Source organism: Canis aureus, unplaced genomic scaffold (genome assembly GCF_053574225.1).
Source record: "Canis aureus isolate CA01 unplaced genomic scaffold, VMU_Caureus_v.1.0 ptg000239l_RagTag, whole genome shotgun sequence".
NCBI classification, from domain to species: Eukaryota; Metazoa; Chordata; class Mammalia; order Carnivora; family Canidae; genus Canis; species Canis aureus.
This window is the reverse complement of record NW_027554501.1, coordinates 167,221-185,267: the sequence shown is the minus strand read 5'-3', so window position 1 is coordinate 185,267 and position 18,047 is coordinate 167,221. Positions and strand designations below refer to the sequence as shown.

General features: G+C 41.0%; 1 protein-coding gene across 1 annotated transcript in view; it reads left to right on the top strand.

Moving 5' to 3' along the window:
- The first annotated feature begins 5,195 nt into the window (after positions 1 to 5,195).
- Positions 5,196 to 18,047, top strand: part of LOC144309890 (ankyrin repeat domain-containing protein 26-like) — a 144,449-nt gene continuing 131,597 nt past the window's right edge. The window contains exons 1-4 of the mRNA XM_077890860.1: positions 5,196 to 5,303; positions 12,466 to 12,857; positions 17,059 to 17,173; positions 17,331 to 17,504. Coding sequence (XP_077746986.1) covers positions 5,196 to 5,303; positions 12,466 to 12,857; positions 17,059 to 17,173; positions 17,331 to 17,504 — 789 coding nt within the window. The remainder of the gene's footprint in view (positions 5,304 to 12,465; positions 12,858 to 17,058; positions 17,174 to 17,330; positions 17,505 to 18,047) is intronic.

Sequence of the window (18,047 nt, the reverse complement as noted above, 5' to 3'; positions counted from 1 at the left end):
ATATGAGTTCTTCAGCTTTCTTTTGGGTGGTGTAGGCCTGGTTTCTTTCCCCCTTCCTTTACTTCTCTTCTACCTGTGTACTTCTATTTAAAATTTTTTATTTATTTATGATAGTCACAGAGAGAGAGAGAGAGAGAGGCAGAGACACAGGCAGAGGGAGAAGCAGGCTCCATGCACCGGGAGCCCGACGTGGGATTCGATCCCGGGTCTCCAGGATCGCGCCCTGGGCCAAAGGCAGGCGCTAAACCGCAGCGCCACACAGGGATCCCTGTACTTCTATTTAAAGTAGGTATCTTGTAGACGGCATATAGTTGGATCTTTTTATCTGCTCTTGCAGTCTCTGGTTTGATTGCTTGCTTGCTTGATTTAATTTATTTAGTCACCAAAGACATAGAAGGAGAGGCAGAGACCTAGGCAGAGGGGAACCAGGCTCCCCACTGAGCAGGGGGCCTTATGTGGGACTGGATCCCAGGACCCCAGTATTAACGACCTGAGCGGAAGACAGATGTTCAATCACTGAGCCATCCAGGCACCTCCAGTCTCTTGTTTTAATTGGCATATTTAGACCATCCACATTTTAGGTAATTGTTGCTGTAGTTGGGTTAATATTCACCATGTTTGCAACTGATTTTCACTCATTACAGTTGTTCTTTTTTATATTTTTATCACCCTCTCTTTCTCTTCCGTCTCTGCTTTTAGTTTAACATTTTATGGGATTCCATTCTTTCTTAGCATATTCATATACTTTTTCTTTTTAAAGATTTTAGTTTTGAGAGAGAGAGAGAGAAGGAGCAGGGGGAGGAAGTTGCAGGAGAGAAGGATAATCAGACTCCCCACTGAGCCCAATGCAGGGCTCTATTGCAGGACTTTGGGGTCATGACGTGAGCTGAAGGTAGACGCTTGAACCAACCGAGCCCCCAGACAACCCTGTCCATATACTTCTTTTTTTTTTTTTAAATATTTTTTTTTAATTTTTATTTATTTATGATAGTCACACAGAGAGAGAGAGGCAGAGACATAGGCAGAGGGAGAAGCAGGCTCCATGCACCGGGAGCCCGACGTGGGATTCGATCCCGGGTCTCCAGGATCGCGCCCTGGGCCAAAGGCAGGCGCCAAACCGCTACGCCACCCAGGGATCCCCATATACTTCTTTAAAAGAATTTTTTGTGCTTGCCCTACAGTTTGTTATATTCATTTCTAACTAATCCAGGTCCACTCTGAAATAACATTACACCTTTTCACAGGTAGTGCAGTTGCCTTATAGGAGAATATATTCAATTCCTTTTTTCCCCATCCTTTATAACATTGCTTTAATTGACTTCACTTTGTCATATTCCTTAAGAACTCAGCACGCTGGTTTTAATACTTTTTGCAAGACAAGTCTGCTGAGCAGTAAATTCCTTGGGTTTATTTGAGTGTTTTGTTTTTATTTCTTTTCACTTTTTTGTTTTTTATTTTTATTTTTTTAAGATTTTATTTATTTATTCATGAGAGACAGAGAGAGATAGAGAGAGAGGCAGAGACACGGGCAGATGGCGAAGCAGGCTCCATGTAGGGAGCCGGACATGGGACTCGATCCCGGGTTCCCAGGATCACGCCCTGGGCTGAAGGCAGGCGCTCAACTGCTGAGCCACCCAGGGGTCCTCTTTTCACTTTTGAAGTACAATTTCACCAGCTACAGAATTCTTAGGTGGTGGGTTTTTCTTTTTAACCTTTTTTTACCTGCACCCTCTCTGTTCTTGCTTGCATGATCTCTGATGAGGTGTCTGATGTATTTCTTATCCTCGTCCTCTGTAGATAAGGTGCTTTTTTCTCCCCTCTGGCTCTTTTCAGTATCTTTATCTTTGGTTTTTGCTGTTTGAGTATTAGTGCAAGATGTAGATCTTTTTGGCATTTATTCTGTTTGGTGTTCTCTGAGCTTCCTGGGTATGTGGTCTGGTGTTTTATCATTAATATTGGAGAATTTTCAGCTATTATTACTTTGAATATTTCTTCTCCTTCCTCTCTTTGTTCTCCTTCTGGTGTTTTCCATCATGTGTTTGCTATCCTTTTTGCATTGTTCCACAGTTATTGGATATTTTGTTTCTTTTTGCATTTCACTTTTGGGAATTTCCATGAACATATTTTCGACCTTACTGATTTTTCCCTTGGCCACGTCCAAAGGCAGCCTTCATTGCTGTTACACTGTTCTTGGTTTCTCGCATTTCACTTTAATTCTCTCTGAGTTTCCATCTCACATTAGCATATTAATCCGCTAAGGCATTAGCATATTCATCATACTTATTTTAATCTCCGTATTTCTCCTGCTTCCATAAATCTGTGTCATATCTGAGTCTGATTCTTATGATTGCTTTATCTCTTCAAACTGTGTTTCTCTCTTATCATGTCTTGTAATTATTTTTGTTGAAAATTGGACATAGTTATTGGGTAATAGGAACTGATATAATCCAGCTTTTAGTGTGAGCTTTTATGTTAAGCCAGCTAGAGGTTAGGTTGTGTTGAATGTTTGCTATAGCTGTCAGTGTCAGAGGCTTCGGAAACCTTCGTGTCTCTCCCGTTCCCTGCCTCCTCCTCTGGCTCTTTAAGGAACTCTCTTGAGGTCTTTGATGTGCATCTCTCAGCTATGACCACTGTGGTTTCACTGGCACCCCGTTGGTGGGGAGTTGTTCTTGTGATCTTGATGGTTAAGTGTCCGTTATTTAGTGGGCCTGAGTCCTGGGCTCTGCTGACTCCTATAAGCATTTCTTAGCCTCCTTTTTTCCCCTCCTTCCTTAGTTGGGTCAGGAAGGCTAGCAGGGGCTGGAGTTCACCTTACAGCTCTTTCCCCAGGTCCAATAGGGCTCTATTTAAAGCTGCTTTTCTCAGAGGGCAGGCCTCGGTTACGGAAAAAGCTCTTGACTTAACGTATTTCAAAATGATTGTTTCTCTATTCTTCTATTGCAAACCCAAGGGGATTTTTCTCCAGTCTTCACTATGAGAATTTGGTGCAAGGAACGTGCAGGGGCCTCCTCCCCTAGGACTGGGGCTCAGGAGGTTTTTGACTCTCAGACTTCCGCATCCAGTCACCATCAATTCATCAGAGTTACCATTTTTGTTTTCCTACAAGCTTCTGGCTCCACCGGCTTCTGCTTTGCTAAGCTGATCTTGGCCATGAATCTCTCTATTCCTCTGTTTTTTTCTGATTTCCGAGAGGCAGTTTGCTCTGTGACTTTCATTCTCCCTAATGATCTGAGCTGAAACCAAAAGTCTCGCTTTACCTAGTTTTATCATTTGGTTCTTATTTTTATTGCTGGTTTGTAAAGAATTCGTTGTGTATTTTGAATACCAACTCCCTGCCAAATTATATTTGTAATTGGAAATATTCAGTTTCTCCTTTGGAAAAGATAGCCTGGAATGTTGTTTTTAATGAAACACACAAAGTTGTGGACAGGGTAGTTGACCAGAGGGAGGAAGATATGATGGATAATTAGTTTATTTTAAATCTCGATATTCATGTGAATTTGTGAAGATTTTAATACTTGCGATTTAGGTAGAATTTTAAAAGTGGAAGTCTTCTTTGTCTGAGTCTACAAGTAAGTCTTGAACAGATGCTCAGAAGGTAACCTATTAACAAGAATTTATTTATATTTATATTTCCAAGTAGGAAACATTAGAAAATGAAAGACCAATTTGAAGTTTATGTGTGATCTTCATCCTTCAGTAATTCCAATTTTCTTACTAATTAGCACCATGAGTGTTGCTTGGAAAAAAGTTATTTCCAAGATAATTGATACAGCCAAGCTATTAAAGAGAGAAAGAGAGAGAGAGAAAGACAGAGAGATCATGTTTTGAGCAGTGGTTTTATAAACTTATTTTCTGTGCAGGCCTTTGGTTTCCTCTTTTATTTGAGTCTAGAAGCAACGAGAAGCAAAGTAGTGGGGGAGGGAAGGTGAGATTTACATAGTAGTAAGTGAGATTCAAAAGAATATTTTATAAGATACTTGGGGGGGTACAGGGCTTGTTAGAAACAAATTGTACTGTTCGAAAGGGGAGAGGTGGTGTTAGGTTCAGAGTAACCCGGTTGGGGTGGTTATGTTACTTGCCTCTGCAGTCCTATTTGCCTTGGTGGGAGGAAAGGGAAAAGATAGCCAGATGTTGCAAATGATCCATGGCCACCTGGTCTGACAGAGTGGAGACCTGGGCATCAGAAGCTGGTAATGCTCCTTGGGCAGTCCAAGGTAATTGTTCAGCCAGCTGTGTTGGAGGAAGCAGACAACCTTATTTCTTACGTTATAGTTGACATTTTTTTCTGGCACAGAAACAGGTAAAGTCTGCCAAAGATAGGAATTCCTGAGACCCTGAGTAAACAGTTGCCTTTGTAATTCACACTCTCAAGACAGAGACCATATGTAGCCCTTCTTAGAGATCTGTGTGGGACTGGGGCTGAGTGATTAGGAGCCAGGTTGTCATTGGAAATGCTCAGTTTCTCTTCTTACAGATGTCCCGAAATGGTTGCTTGATGGGGCTGTCTCCTACCGAGGTAGTCTGTGTTCAGCGTAACACATCAGCTGCCTTCTGAAAGTTAGTGTGAGATTTAAGTGTTTATTCAACCATGCTTCGTTGCAGAACAGTCACCTTACTTTTGGATCGATTCCTAATTTAATAACAGGAGTCTATTTGCTCTACAAAAATGCACGTGGGATGTTTCCTCCTGAGCATCACATAAGAGCAGGTAGTTGATTGCCTGGAATGAGTGGAGGCAGGAAGGCAGTTCTCACTTCCCTTGTGGAGGTGATTCCTGTTTTTCTCCATCTCCAGAGACCAGGAATTCTAGTAGGGAAGTTACAAGCTCCTGAGCTATTCTACCTAACAGTGGATTTGTTGGGGCATGAACATGTGTCTCCCACTGTATTCAGCTTTGCCAAATCATCCTACAGGTGATTGTACGTGACCAGAGGTGACTGGCTTGCCGAGCCTTGTGTTGGCGTTAGCAGTACCCCGCTTCATCTCTCGTTATCTCCTCAGTCTCTGGACTGTGTGGTTTTCAGAACCCTTGTTTTATTGCCAGGGTAGGTGGTAGTTCATGTCCTGTTGCCGGGAAGGTGTTTGGTCATGAGCGTGGGCCTGACATTCTGCATTGGTTCTCAGAGTACATTGACCACAATTCATTGTGGACCCAGATGGTAAAAGGGAGTGGCCTGTTCCTCAGGGCCGAGATGGAACGGGATGTGGCGATTGTACAGAGGCTAGGTCCACGCTTCTCTGAGTTGTGTGAAAAGGGCTATAGAAACACAAGTTCTGTTGGAAGAAAAGTCAAGGTTGAGGTAGAATCTCACAGGGTAGATTTTTTTTCTTAAAACAGTTTATTCATTTACGAGAGAGAGAGAGAGAGAGAGAGAGAGAGAATGAATGAGCAGGTAAGAAGTGGCAGAGGGAGAGAAAGAAGGTGACCGACTGCCCGCTGAGCACCTGATGTGGGGCTCCTCCCTGAGGCTCTGAGATCATGACCTGAGCTGAAGGCAGATGCTTAACTGCCTGAGCCCCCCAGACACCCCTCATAGGATGGATTGAAACCTGCTTTTATGGGCTGACTTGGAGACATCACCACCATATTCACAGTATCACAGGAATATGTGTCCCAGAATCTAGCATAGAATTACAAGTGAACTTTTGTCACCAGCTCCATTTGATTTCGGTGGAGGAGGGACTGAGTAGTACTCCTTGAAGTTTAGTTTGGTCCCTTAGGCACTCAGCTACCACTCATTGAATGAGTGAGAGTCTGGTGTGAGGCTCAAGGCACTAAAGGTAATTTCTAGAGGGAGGGATCCTGCAACCTCCAGGACACCTTTCATTATTCATCCAGGTCAAGTGTGGACCTTTCGCTGCCTCTTTTCTTTTTTCTTTTGTTCCTTTGTCTTTCATCCTTGAGGTCATTTCATTGTCATTATGTTTGTCTAGTCACCTCTCTTGGAGTGCCTTAGCTATATGGTCAATTGGGTGTAGTAAGGAGTATTCCGTGTGTGCAGATCCCCGGGCTCTCCATTCTGGTGCACACACATCTGTGGTGGTAGTTCAGGGCCGGGGCTGTGGAGCTACATTGCTTGGACTTGGATTCTGGCTGTGCCAAGAATATCATGCCAACAGTGTGATGATAATACCTCATTGTCTGACCTCGTGGCACCTCTGTTCCTTATATGTGAATGATGATAATAGTGGTACCTACCTTGCATGCCAGAAGTGAAATCATAGGCTTTTGTGTGTATGACCTAAAATTTCTTTCAGACGATTCACTTGGAATGAAAAAGAATTTTGTATATTGTTGTAAGCATCTATCCATCCTGCTGTATACTGTCTGATATTTGCTGTTCACAGACACATATAAGGTTATGTTACTTATGGTCATGTGACTTTTTAGTCAATGAAATGTGAAAAGAAGTAAAGTGTGTCACTGCAAGGCAGAAGTCTTTGAGGGCCAGCGCACTGTCTGCTACATTTCTCCACCCGTGCACTCCCCGTTGGTCACAGGTGCTGTTCCAAATGGTAGAAGCTCTCGCACGGGGGCCCAGGAGTGTGGAAATGGGGAGCAGAGTTCCCAGAGGACATGTGTCCACAGAGTAGGAGTGAGGTAATCAATCTCCAGTGTCACGTGCCACTAACATTTGCGAGTTGTTTATGACCATTGTTCCCCTATTTAATTCTGATGAGTGCCTTCACCATGTTATATTTTAAATCTGTTTTTCTGACAGTATAGCTTAGTGATGTAGAGGGTAAAGCAGATGTAATTAACTTTCCATGTAGTTCTTTTTAAGTGGCTGCTCTTGGTCTGGGAGTTGCACTGTAAAAAGTTAAGGTTTATGTTCTTGTAAAAAACTATGTATCTTTTATTAGGTCTTTCTTGATAGACACGTACTCCCCTTCTAACTGCTGGGGTGAGGCCTGAGAAAGGCTGGCATGAACTAAAAGATCTCACTGGTTTTTAATGGTTTTTTTAAAGATTTTATTTATTTATTTATTTATTTATTTATTTATTTATTTATTTATGAGAGAGAGAGATACAGAGAGAGGCAGAAACACAGGCAGAGGGAGAAGCAGGCTCCACGCAGGGAGCCAGATGTGGGACTTGATATCACCCAGGACTCCCAAGATCACGCCCTGGGCCAAAGGCAGGCGCCAAATCCTTGAGCCACCCAGGGATCCCCAGATCTCACTTTTTGATGTGATTATTCTGGAGTAATATAATAGCAGGATAGTGTGCCATCTTGGGTCAGACCTTGTCCATTTCGTGTTCTCTCTCAGCACTAATAAGACAGAGGGCCAGTATCTCTATGTTACTTTCAGATTCCTTTGTTTTCTTAATGAATTTCATGAGCTTATTTTGACTTAACAAGCAAGGGTTTTCAGTATCAAAGTATAACATGTAACTCACACACACCCCCGCCATATCGTCTGATTTATATCCTTTTTAGCCAAAAGAAGTGACCTATCATGTATCAAACAGTGTATTACATATGCAATTAGCATTTCACTTTTTTTGCAATTAGCATTTTAATTGTAACTTGTTTCCTTTGCAGATTGCAGGATTTCTTTTCTTTTGTAGTATTGCAGCCACAACTCTTTTTTTCTCCTTGTCCTTTCTGTGTTTAGTTCAGCCAAATGCTAATAAATTAAATGGTCTTCACGGTCAGCCTTAAGAATAAATTTTACCAATTTTAATGCCTTTAATGTCTTTTTGTTGTCTGATTGCTGAGGCTAGGACTTCCAGTATTATGTTGAATAGCAGTGGTGAGAGTGGACATCCCTGTCTTGTTTCTGATCTTAGGGGAAAGCCTCCCAGTGCTTCCCCATTGAGAATTATATTTGCTGTGGGCTAAAAACTATAGAACACTTCTTAATGAAATTGAGGAAGACACAAAGAGATGGAGAAATATTCCATGCTCATGGATTGGCAGAATTAATATTGTGAAGATGTCAATGTTACCCAGGGCAATTTACATGTTTAATGCAATCCCTATGAAAATACCATGGACTTTCTTCAGAGAGTTAGAGTAAATTATTTTAAGATTTGTGTGGAATCAGAAAAGACCTCTAATAGCCAGGGGAATTTTAAAAAAGAAAACCATAGCTGGGGGCATCACAATGCCAGATTTCAGGTTGTACTACAAAGCTGTGGTCATCAAGACAGGGTGGTACTGGCACAAAAACAGACACATAGATCAATGGAACAGAGTAGAGAATCCAGAAGTGGACCCTCAACTTTATGGTCAAGTAATATTCGACAAAGGAGGAAAGACTATCCATTGGAAGAAAGACAGTCTCTTCAGTAAATGGTGCTGGAAAATTGGACATCCACATGCAGAAGAATGAAACTAGACCACTCTCTTGCACCAGACACAAAGATAAACTCAAAATGGATGAAAGATCTAAATGTGAGACAAGAGTCCATCAAAATCCTAGAGGAGAACACAGGTAACACCCTTTTTGAACTCAGCCACAGTAACTTCTTGCAAGATACATCCACGAAGGCAAAAGAAACAAAAGCAAAAATGAACTATTGGGACTTCATCAAGATAAGAAGCTTTTGCACAGCAAAGGATACAGTCAACAAAACTCAAAGACAACCTACAGAATGGGAGAAGATATTTGCAAATGACATATCAGATAAAGGGCTAGTTTCCAAGATCTATAAAGAACTTATTCAACTCAACAGCAAAGAAACAAACAATCCAATCATGAAATGGGCAAAAGACATGAACAGAAATCTCACAGAGGAAGACATAGACATGGCCAACACGCACATGAGAAAATACTCTGCATCAATTGTCATCAGGGAAATACAAATCAAAACCACAATGAGAATGGGGAAAATTAACAAGGCAGGAAACCACAAATGTTGGAGAGGATGTGGAGAAAAGGGAACCCTCTTACACTGTTGGTGGGAATGTGAACTGGTGCAGCCACACTGGAAAACTGTGTGGAGGTTCCTCAAAGAGTTAAAAATAGACCTGCCCTACGACCCAGCAATTGCACTGTTGGGGATTTACCCCAAGGATACAGATGCGATGAAATGCCGGGACACCTGCACCCCAATGTTTCTAGCAGCAATGTCCACAATAGCCAAGCTCTGGAAGGAGCCTCAGTGTCCATCGAAAGATGAATGGATAAAGAAGATGTGGTCTATGTATACAATGGAATATTACTCAGCCATTAGAAATGACAAATACCCACCGTTTGCTTCAAGTGGATGGAACTGGAGGGTATTATGCGGAGTGAAGTAAGTCAGTCGGAGAAGAACAAACATTATATGTTCTCATTCATTTGGGGAATATAAATAATAGTGAAAGGGAATATAAAGGAAGGGAGAAGAAATGTGTGGGACGTATCAGAAAGGGAGACAGAACATAAAGACTGCTAACTCTGGGAAACGAACTAGGGGTGGTGGAAGGGGAGGTGGGTGGGGGGGTGAATTGGTGATAGGTACTGAGGGGGGCACTTGACGGGATGAGCACTGGGTGTTATTCTGTATGTTCGGAAATTGAACACCAATAAAAAATAAATTTATTATAAAAAAAAAGAAATGACACATACCCACCATTTGCTTCAACGTGGGTGGAACTGAAGGGTATTATGCTGAGTGAAATAAGTCAATCGGAGAAGGACAGACATTATATGTTCTTATTCATTTGCGGAATATAAATAATAGTGAAAGGGGATAGAAGGGAAGGGAGAAGAAATGTGTGGGAAATATCAGAAAGGGAGACAGAACATAAAGAATCCAAACTCTGGGAAACGAACTATGGGTGGTGGAAGGGGAGGTGGGGGGGGTGAATGGGTGATGGGCACTGAGGGGGCACTTGACGGGATGGGCACTGGGTGTTATTCTGTATGTTGGCAAATTGAACACCAATAAAAAATAAATTTATTTTAAAAAATGAGGGAAAAGAATAAATTTTAGTTATAAATTTCATTTAAATTGGTATGTTACAAATTCTACAGAAGACAAAAATTTGAGTGTCACTAGTTAACGAAATTGATATGCATCTTTGGTTTCTAATTTGAATTATATTGCAAAGTGCATTCCAAACTTCTTGTTGTGATTTAGTTCTAATTTTAAGGCATTATGGTCTGAGAATATGCCAGGGACGATCCCAATCTTTCCGTATCGGTTCAGACCTGATTTGTGACCCAGTATATGGTCTTTTCTGGATAGGTTCCCGCTATCCCTTCACTCTGAAGAGTTTTGATCAGGAATGGATGCTGTATTTTATCAAATGCTTTCTCTGCATCTATTGAGAGGATCATATGGTTTTGGTTTTTCTCTTGCTGATATGATGAATCACATTGATTGTTTTACGAGTGTTGAACCAGCCTTGTGTCCAGGGAATAAATCCTACTTGGTCATGGTGAATAATTTTCTTAATGTATTGTTGTATCCTATTGGCTAGTATCTTGTTGAGAATTTTTGCATCCATGTTCATCAGGGATATTGGTCTATAATTCTCCTTTTTGGTGGGGTCTTTGTCTGGTTTTGGAATTAAGGTGATGCCTCATAGAATGAATTTGGAAGTACTCCTTCTCTTTCTATCTTTCCAAACAGCTTTAGTAGAATAAGTATGATTTCTTCTTTAAAAAAATTTTTTTTAAACTTTTATTTATTTATGATAGGCACACAGTGAGAGAGAGAGAGAGAGGCAGAGACACAGGCAGAGGGAGAAGCAGGCTCCATGCACCGGGAGCCCGACGTGGGATTCGATCCCGGGTCTCCAGGACCGCGCCTTGGGCCAAAGGCAGGCGCCAAACCGCTGCGCCACCCAGGGATCCCCTGATTTCTTCTTTTAAACTTTTGATAGAATTCCCCAGGGAAAGCCACATGTCCCTGGATTTTTGTGTCTTGGGAGGGTTTTGATGACCGCTTCAATTTCCTTCCTTGTTATTGGCCTGTTCAGGTTTTCTATCTCTTACTGTTCTAGTTTTGGTAGTTTGTGGCTTTCTAGAAATGTGTCCATTTGGCGTATAGCTATTCATAATATGTTTTTTTTTCATAATATGTTTTTACAATCCTTTGTATTTCCTTGCTGTTGGTAGTGATCTCTCCTTTCTCATTCATGATTTTAATTTTAGTCTTCTTTCTCTTCTTTTTAATAAGGCTGGCTAATGGTTTATCTTATTAATTCTTTCAAAGGACCAACTCCTGGTTTTGTTGATCTGTTCCACAGTTCTTCTGGTCTCGATTTCATTGAGTTCTGCCCGAATCTTTAGTAACTCTCTTCTTCTCCTGGGTGTAGGATCTATTTTCTGTTTTTTCTCTAGCTCCTTTAGGTGTAAGGTTAGCTTTTGTATTTGAGTTCTTTCCAGTTTTTGAATGGCTGCTTGTATTGCGATGTATTTCCCCCTCAGGACTGGTTTTGCTGCATCCCAAAGATTTTGAACTGTTGTATGTTCATTCTCATTAGTTTCCATGAATCTTTTTAATTCTTCCTTAATTTCCTGGTTTCCCCTTTCATCTTTTAGCAAGAGGGTTCTTAACCTGCACGTGTTTGACGTCCTTCCAAATTTCTTGTTGTGATTTAGTTCTAATTTTAAGGCATTATGGTCTGAGAATACGCAGGGGACGATCCCAATCTTTTGGTATCGGTTCAGACCTGTTTTGTGACCCAGTATGTGGTCTATTCTGGAGAAAGTTCCATGTGCACTTGAGAAGAATGTGTTTTCAGTTGAGTTTGGATGTAAAGTTCTGTAGATATCTGTGAAATCCATCTGGTCCAGTGTATCATTTAAAGCTCTCGTTTCTTTGGAGGTGTTGTGTTTAGAAGACCTATCAAATGTAGAAAGCGCTAGATTGAAGTCACCAAGTATAAGTGTATTATTATCTAAGTATGTCTTAAATTTGGTTATTAATTTGGTTATTAATTGATTGATATCAATTCTTCTGGTGGAGGGGCCTTTGTGCTGACTTTCAGGTGTGGGCACTTGGGGGAGCTGATCAGCCCCCTGCGTGGTGCAGGGCTCAATGAGTGATGTTATTTTTTTTATTTTAAATTTTAAAAATTTTTATTATTTATGATAGTCACAGAGAGAGAGAGAGAGAGAGAGAGAGAGAGAGAGAGGCAAGACATAGGCAGAGGGAGAAGCAGGCTCCCTGTGGGGTGTGCGATGCAAGACTTGATCCCAGGAACCCCGGATCATGACCGAAGCCAAAGGCAGATGCTCAACCACTGAGCCACTCACAGGCCCAGAAGACTACATTTCCACACCCCAGAGGATTTTGCAAATGTCCCCAAATTCTCAGTCATCCCACCAACTTCTAAAGGGAAGCCAGCCAGCTCACAGGGGATCTCAGAGATTTGAGAGGCTTGGGCCTCCTCGCATATATGCTTTGGGCACCCTTGGCCACTGCCCTCTGTGCGCATGCGCAGGGATGCCAGCTTCTGAGGTGCGCAGGCGCATTCGCATTTAGCAGCGTTGCTAGGTTACACTGGTTCTGCGTAGGAAGATTCTAAGTCGTTGGGCTTAGTCCCTGAGACATTGAGGCGAGGCCCACTTGCCTTATTGCTGGCGCGGGAGTGTATCGCACTAGAGGCGGTGAAACCTGTGTCACTGAAGCCTGTCGGCTTCATTATGAAAAAGAGATCTACAGCGCGGAATGGGTGGGGCCTGCTGCGCTTCGGCTTCAACCTCAGGCCTCTGAGGGTCAGGTCGCCGCCTATGACTATGACTGTTGACAGCTTCCACAGCCCCGGTCCCGGATACCACATCAGATATCAAGATCTCCGGGGAATCCACAGAGCTGTGATTGAGGGCGATACAGAAAAAATGCAGGAGATACAGCAGTTGCTGGTTTTTGGTTTACATGACTTAAATAAAAGGGACAGGAAGAACAGGTAACAGGGCTTTTGAGGCGGGCGGGAGGAGTCGGGGCGAGCAGTAGAGGGGCTCATGACATTAAAAGCAAAAATTCTGGAGTTTGATTCAGCCACAGACACAAAAAAAAACGCCTCTGAATCAGAAAGTAATATTAGCAAAATAAAAGAGAATGTACTTGCAAAATATTTACAACATATGTTTTGGAGAAAAAGAACATCTTCGTTTTACAGGGAAGTTATTACAGGAATGAGATAGGGGCCCCTGGATGGCTGAGTCAGTTGGCCTCTTCTGACCTCCTCTCAGGGTCATGATCTCTGGGTCCTGGAGCTTAGCCCCTGGTGAGGCTCCCTGCTCAGTGGAGAGTCTGCTTTTCTCTTTCCCCCTCCCCTCTGCTGGTGTTCTTAATTTCAAATAAATAAAATATTTTAAAAAGAGGCATAAAATCCCATTTTCCATCTCAAGCTTTGTGAAGATAAGGAATGATGTTACTTATACTACTTAAAATTTAAGTTGTTTTGGACTTTTCAGATAGTTTGGTGGTTATGTACCACATTGAAAAATAAGTATTTCCTTGAGCCATGAAGCTTATTGATGTAAAATATCTTTAGGAAATAATTAGAAATAAATAATATACAATATGCTATTCTCAGCACTATTTACAATAGCAGTGTATTAAGGAGTCACTTAATGGCCTGTATTTGTAAATGGCAGTGTATCCAGAGGCTGGACTACTATGTGACCACTGAATGTGGCAGAGATAATTGATACACATTAACATGCAAAGCTGTACTTTGGATCATTAAATGAGTGAAAAATTGTTTTGATGATACATACATATAAGCAGACAATGGTTTTGAGTTAGCCAAAAAGATGTGCAAATATAAAATTAGTTATCTTCAAACATTTGGATTCTAAGTGGATTTTTCATTTTCTTAAAATCTGTGATTTCTATAGGAAAGATACATAAAAATTCTAAGAAAGGTTTATTATCAATGAACTAATCCAGGAGAACAAGAATATGAATCTTGTGTAGACAAAAAATAGTTTCTACTTATTTACTTTAAAGAGATTTTATCGATTCATTTGAGAGAGAGACCAGGCAAACAAGCAGCAGGGAGGGGCAGGGGGACAACAAGCAGAAACCCATGGAGCAGGGAGCCTGATGATGTAGGGCTCGATCCCAGGACCCCTACACTTGAGCCAAAGGCAGATGCCTAACTGAGTCACCTAAGCGCCCCTCTTCCTATTCAAAAAAAATTGATGGGAGAGGATTGGTATTTTCTAACAACCTTTAGCCTCTTCAGAACTAAGGGGAATATTTTTATCTGTATTGTAGGTTGTATTACGCATACATTAAATATATACATACGGTTTTATTTATTTTTATTTATTTTTTTAAGGATTTTATTTATTTATTCACGAGAGACACACACAGAGAGAGAGGCAGAGACACAGGCAGAGGGAGAAGCAGGCTCCATTACAGGGAACCCGACGTGGGACTCGATCCTGGGTCTCCAGGATCACACCCCAGGCTGCAGGCGGTGCTCAACCGCTGCGCCACGGGGGATGACCTATACATATGTTTTTATTATGTGCAGCTTTATAACATCTAATAAGTGAACGGTTAATGATTTTATTTTGGTTAAATCCTTATAAAAATAAAAAATAAAAAATACAAATGGTATTGCAAAACCTTATAGAATTTTTGTTGTATCCCTCTTCTGAAAAAAAATTAAAAAATAGCAAATACACATTTTATTGCTATTTCAAAAATATTAGTTTACTTCACAAAAGTTTTCTTTAAAAATATTGAACTTTCTTGGTGCCTTGGTGGCTGTTTGTTGAGCATCAGACTCTTGATTTTGGCTCTGGTCATGATGTTAGGATTGTGGGGTTGAGCACCCTGTTGGGCTCCATGTTCAATGGGGAGGCTGCTTGAGATTGTCTCCCTATCTCTCTGCCCCTCTGCCCTTCACCGCACTCCTGCATTCTCTCTTTTTCCAAGAAATAGATAAATCTTTAAAAACTACAGAGCTCTCCAAATGAATTTTTTAATAATAAATTTATTTTTTATTGGTGTTCAATTTGCCAACATACAGAATAACACCCAGTGCTCATCCCGTCAAGTGCCCCCCTCAGTGCCCGTCACCCATTCACCCCCACCCTCCTCCCCTTCCACCACCCCTAGTTTGTTTCCCAGCGGTAGGAGTCTTCATGTTCTGTCTCCCTTTCTGATATTTCCTACCCATTTTTTCCCCTTCCCTTCTATTCCCTTTCACTATTATTTATATTCTCCAAATAAATTTATGTATTCTTTCAGTCCATTTATTTCTCAGACAAACCTGAACACAAGTTATGTAGCAGACATAGTCTACTCAGGATCTTTTCAATTTTAACAAGACTTCAGGGACTCCTGGGTGACTCAGTGGTTGAGCATCTGTCTTTGGCTCAGAGAGTGATCCCAGAGTTCTGGGATCGAGTCCCACATTGGTCTCCCCGTGAGGCACCTGCTTCTCCCTATGTCTGTGCTTTCTGTCTGTGTCTCTCATGAATAAATAAAATCTTAAAAAAGAAGACTCCATGTTGCCCAGTATGAGCAAGATGAGAAATTTTATGTATTTAGGTTTTAAGGCTTTCATTTTTAAGTAATCTCTCTACCCATCATGGGGCTGGACATTTAAGGACACATGCTCTACAGACTGAGCAAGCCAGGCACTCCTAAGATGAGAGATTTTATTTTATTTTGTAAATGATAAAAGATGTATTTATTGTAAAAAGAAAAAGAGAAGGTCATGGGAGGGGAGGAATAGAAGGAAAGCGTGGATCTCAAGCAAAATCCACCCTGAGCATGGAGCCTAATGTGGGCGTCTGTCTTCATGACCGTGAGATCATCCGGAGCTAAAACCAAAAGTTGGACACTCAGTCAACTGAGCCACCCGGGTGCCCCTAGGTGAGAAATTTTAAATGGAAGTATTAGGACTTAATCTCACGTGAAGCTTTTCCTTGGAACTTCCTGTCAAAGGAAAACATTTCTGAATCAGAAATTGTAAAAGATTACCTTTACCTGCCCTTTTGACATTGCAATAATACTAAATACTAATATTGGTAATTGAAAATACTTGATTTCTATGAATCTAAACATTTTCTATTAATTAAAATGCTTAGTAAAATGAGCTTCCCACCACCCCCCCAAAAATAAAAGAACTCTCCCCGTTTATTTGAATCCTGAGTTTCTTTTGACTTAAAATCCCTTGAAACTTAAAGTAAGGGTTGCTTTAAAAACATTCTTTTGTTCTTTTAGTCCTCTCTTCTCATAATGCTTTCAACTACTGAAAATTATTTTAGCTCTTGAACAATGTAATTCCAAGCATAGGACTAGAAGTGCAACAGACCTGTTGTATATGTCACTATTATTTCACTTAAGACACACCGTAGATTGTATGATGCCCCACTATTTATGTACCAAGAAGAAATTTTTAGAAATCATGCCAGTTATAGTTTTAAGACATTTTGAATTAGAAATTGGATTCCGATGTCAGAGATATTAAAAGGTGACAAAATGAGCATCTTGGAATCATTGAAATAGAGTATTCTTGCTCATCCTTAAACGTAGCTGCAAAGTGGGCATAATTGGATTGTTTTCCCTAATTGTAGTGGGTCTTTGTAAGTTGTAGTAATAGCTATAATAATATTTGTGCTAGGAACTAGTATTCTAAAACTTTGCATGGATCCTCATTTAAGGATCACGACAAGAGGTCTTGTGAGATAAGTACCTTTTATTTTATTTATTATTACTATTGTTTTGTAACCTCTATAACCAACAGGGGTCTCGAACCCCTGGCTCCCGAGATCGAGTGACATGCTCTTCAGAGTGAGCCAGACAGGCGACCTGAGACAACTATTTTTATGCCCATTTTGTGGATGAGGAAATTGCGATAAGGCTAAATGGTCACTGTGAAGCGACAGAGTTAAAGTGGGAATCAAACCCAGGTTGAGCTGCCTCCTGAGGTCATGCTCTTCCTAAACAGATAGGCTGCTCTTTTAATAGAGCGGTGAAGAATCACTAATAAATATTGTACTTTCTTCCAAAGAAAACTAAATCTTTGTTTTGGAGTCATGAGAATAATACAGTATTTAACATTTACAATTCTGTGAATTAATTTGAATGTTTTGGAAAGGTACACTGTAATTTCCTGACAAGTCCTTTCATGCTCACAGGACGGCTCTCCACTTGGCGTGTGCCATTGGGAGTGTAGATATGGTGAAGATCCTGGTACTTTCTCAATGCCAGCTAAACCTCCGTGATGGAGAAAACAGGACAGCTCTCGTGAAGGTGGGTGGTCACACCTATGTCTGCCTGAGGTGGATTGGATTGAAGTCCTTGGAATGAACATTTGTTGCAATTAAACATAACTCATTGGTGAAACTTGTGGCATGTTTCCTTTCAGTTCCCAGAATTTACATTCTGTTTCTCGTTATAATGCTGACAGGCTGTACAATGCCAAGAAGAGGCATGTGTAGATATTCTTCTCAGAAAAGGTGCTGATGTAAATACTAAGGATTTCAAGGACAACACCGCTCTCCATTATGCGGCCTATGAGGGAAATATCTCAATAGCACGCAAGCTGCTTTTGAATAAAGGAGATATAGAGGCCAAAAACAAGGTACAGGTCAAGTTTTTTTTACAACGTATTTCACATTATAAATAAATAAATAAATAAATAAATAAATAAATAAATCAGTAAATCAATCAGTAAATCAATCAGTAAATAAATAAATAAATGTAGCTGCAAAAGGTTTTTCAACATGTATATGTAGATATATTTGTACTATAGCACATATATATATGAAGACATCGACACTGAATTTTATACAGCAGGTCCTGTCATCATGGAAACAACTCCAAAACCAAGGCAGAGGGAGGGAAAGAGAAAAGTAATGCATATAGTAAGGAAACATTCTGTCTGCTAGCTACCCTTCCACCCCAGAAAGAAAATCTTCCCCTTTGTGCCTGGGAGTAGATGGTGCCCTCAGAGCCCACAAAGGATTGAAGGCCTAGAGGGGAGTGTGGTGTTGATGGAGGCCGAAAGGTGTGCAGGGGCTTAGGAAATGGATGCTTCTGGGGATGAGTAGGAGACCGTGACCCAGAGGAGTAGCTTGGGTGAATGTAAATGGGAGGAGAAAGCAGCAGGTTGTAATAGGCCTTG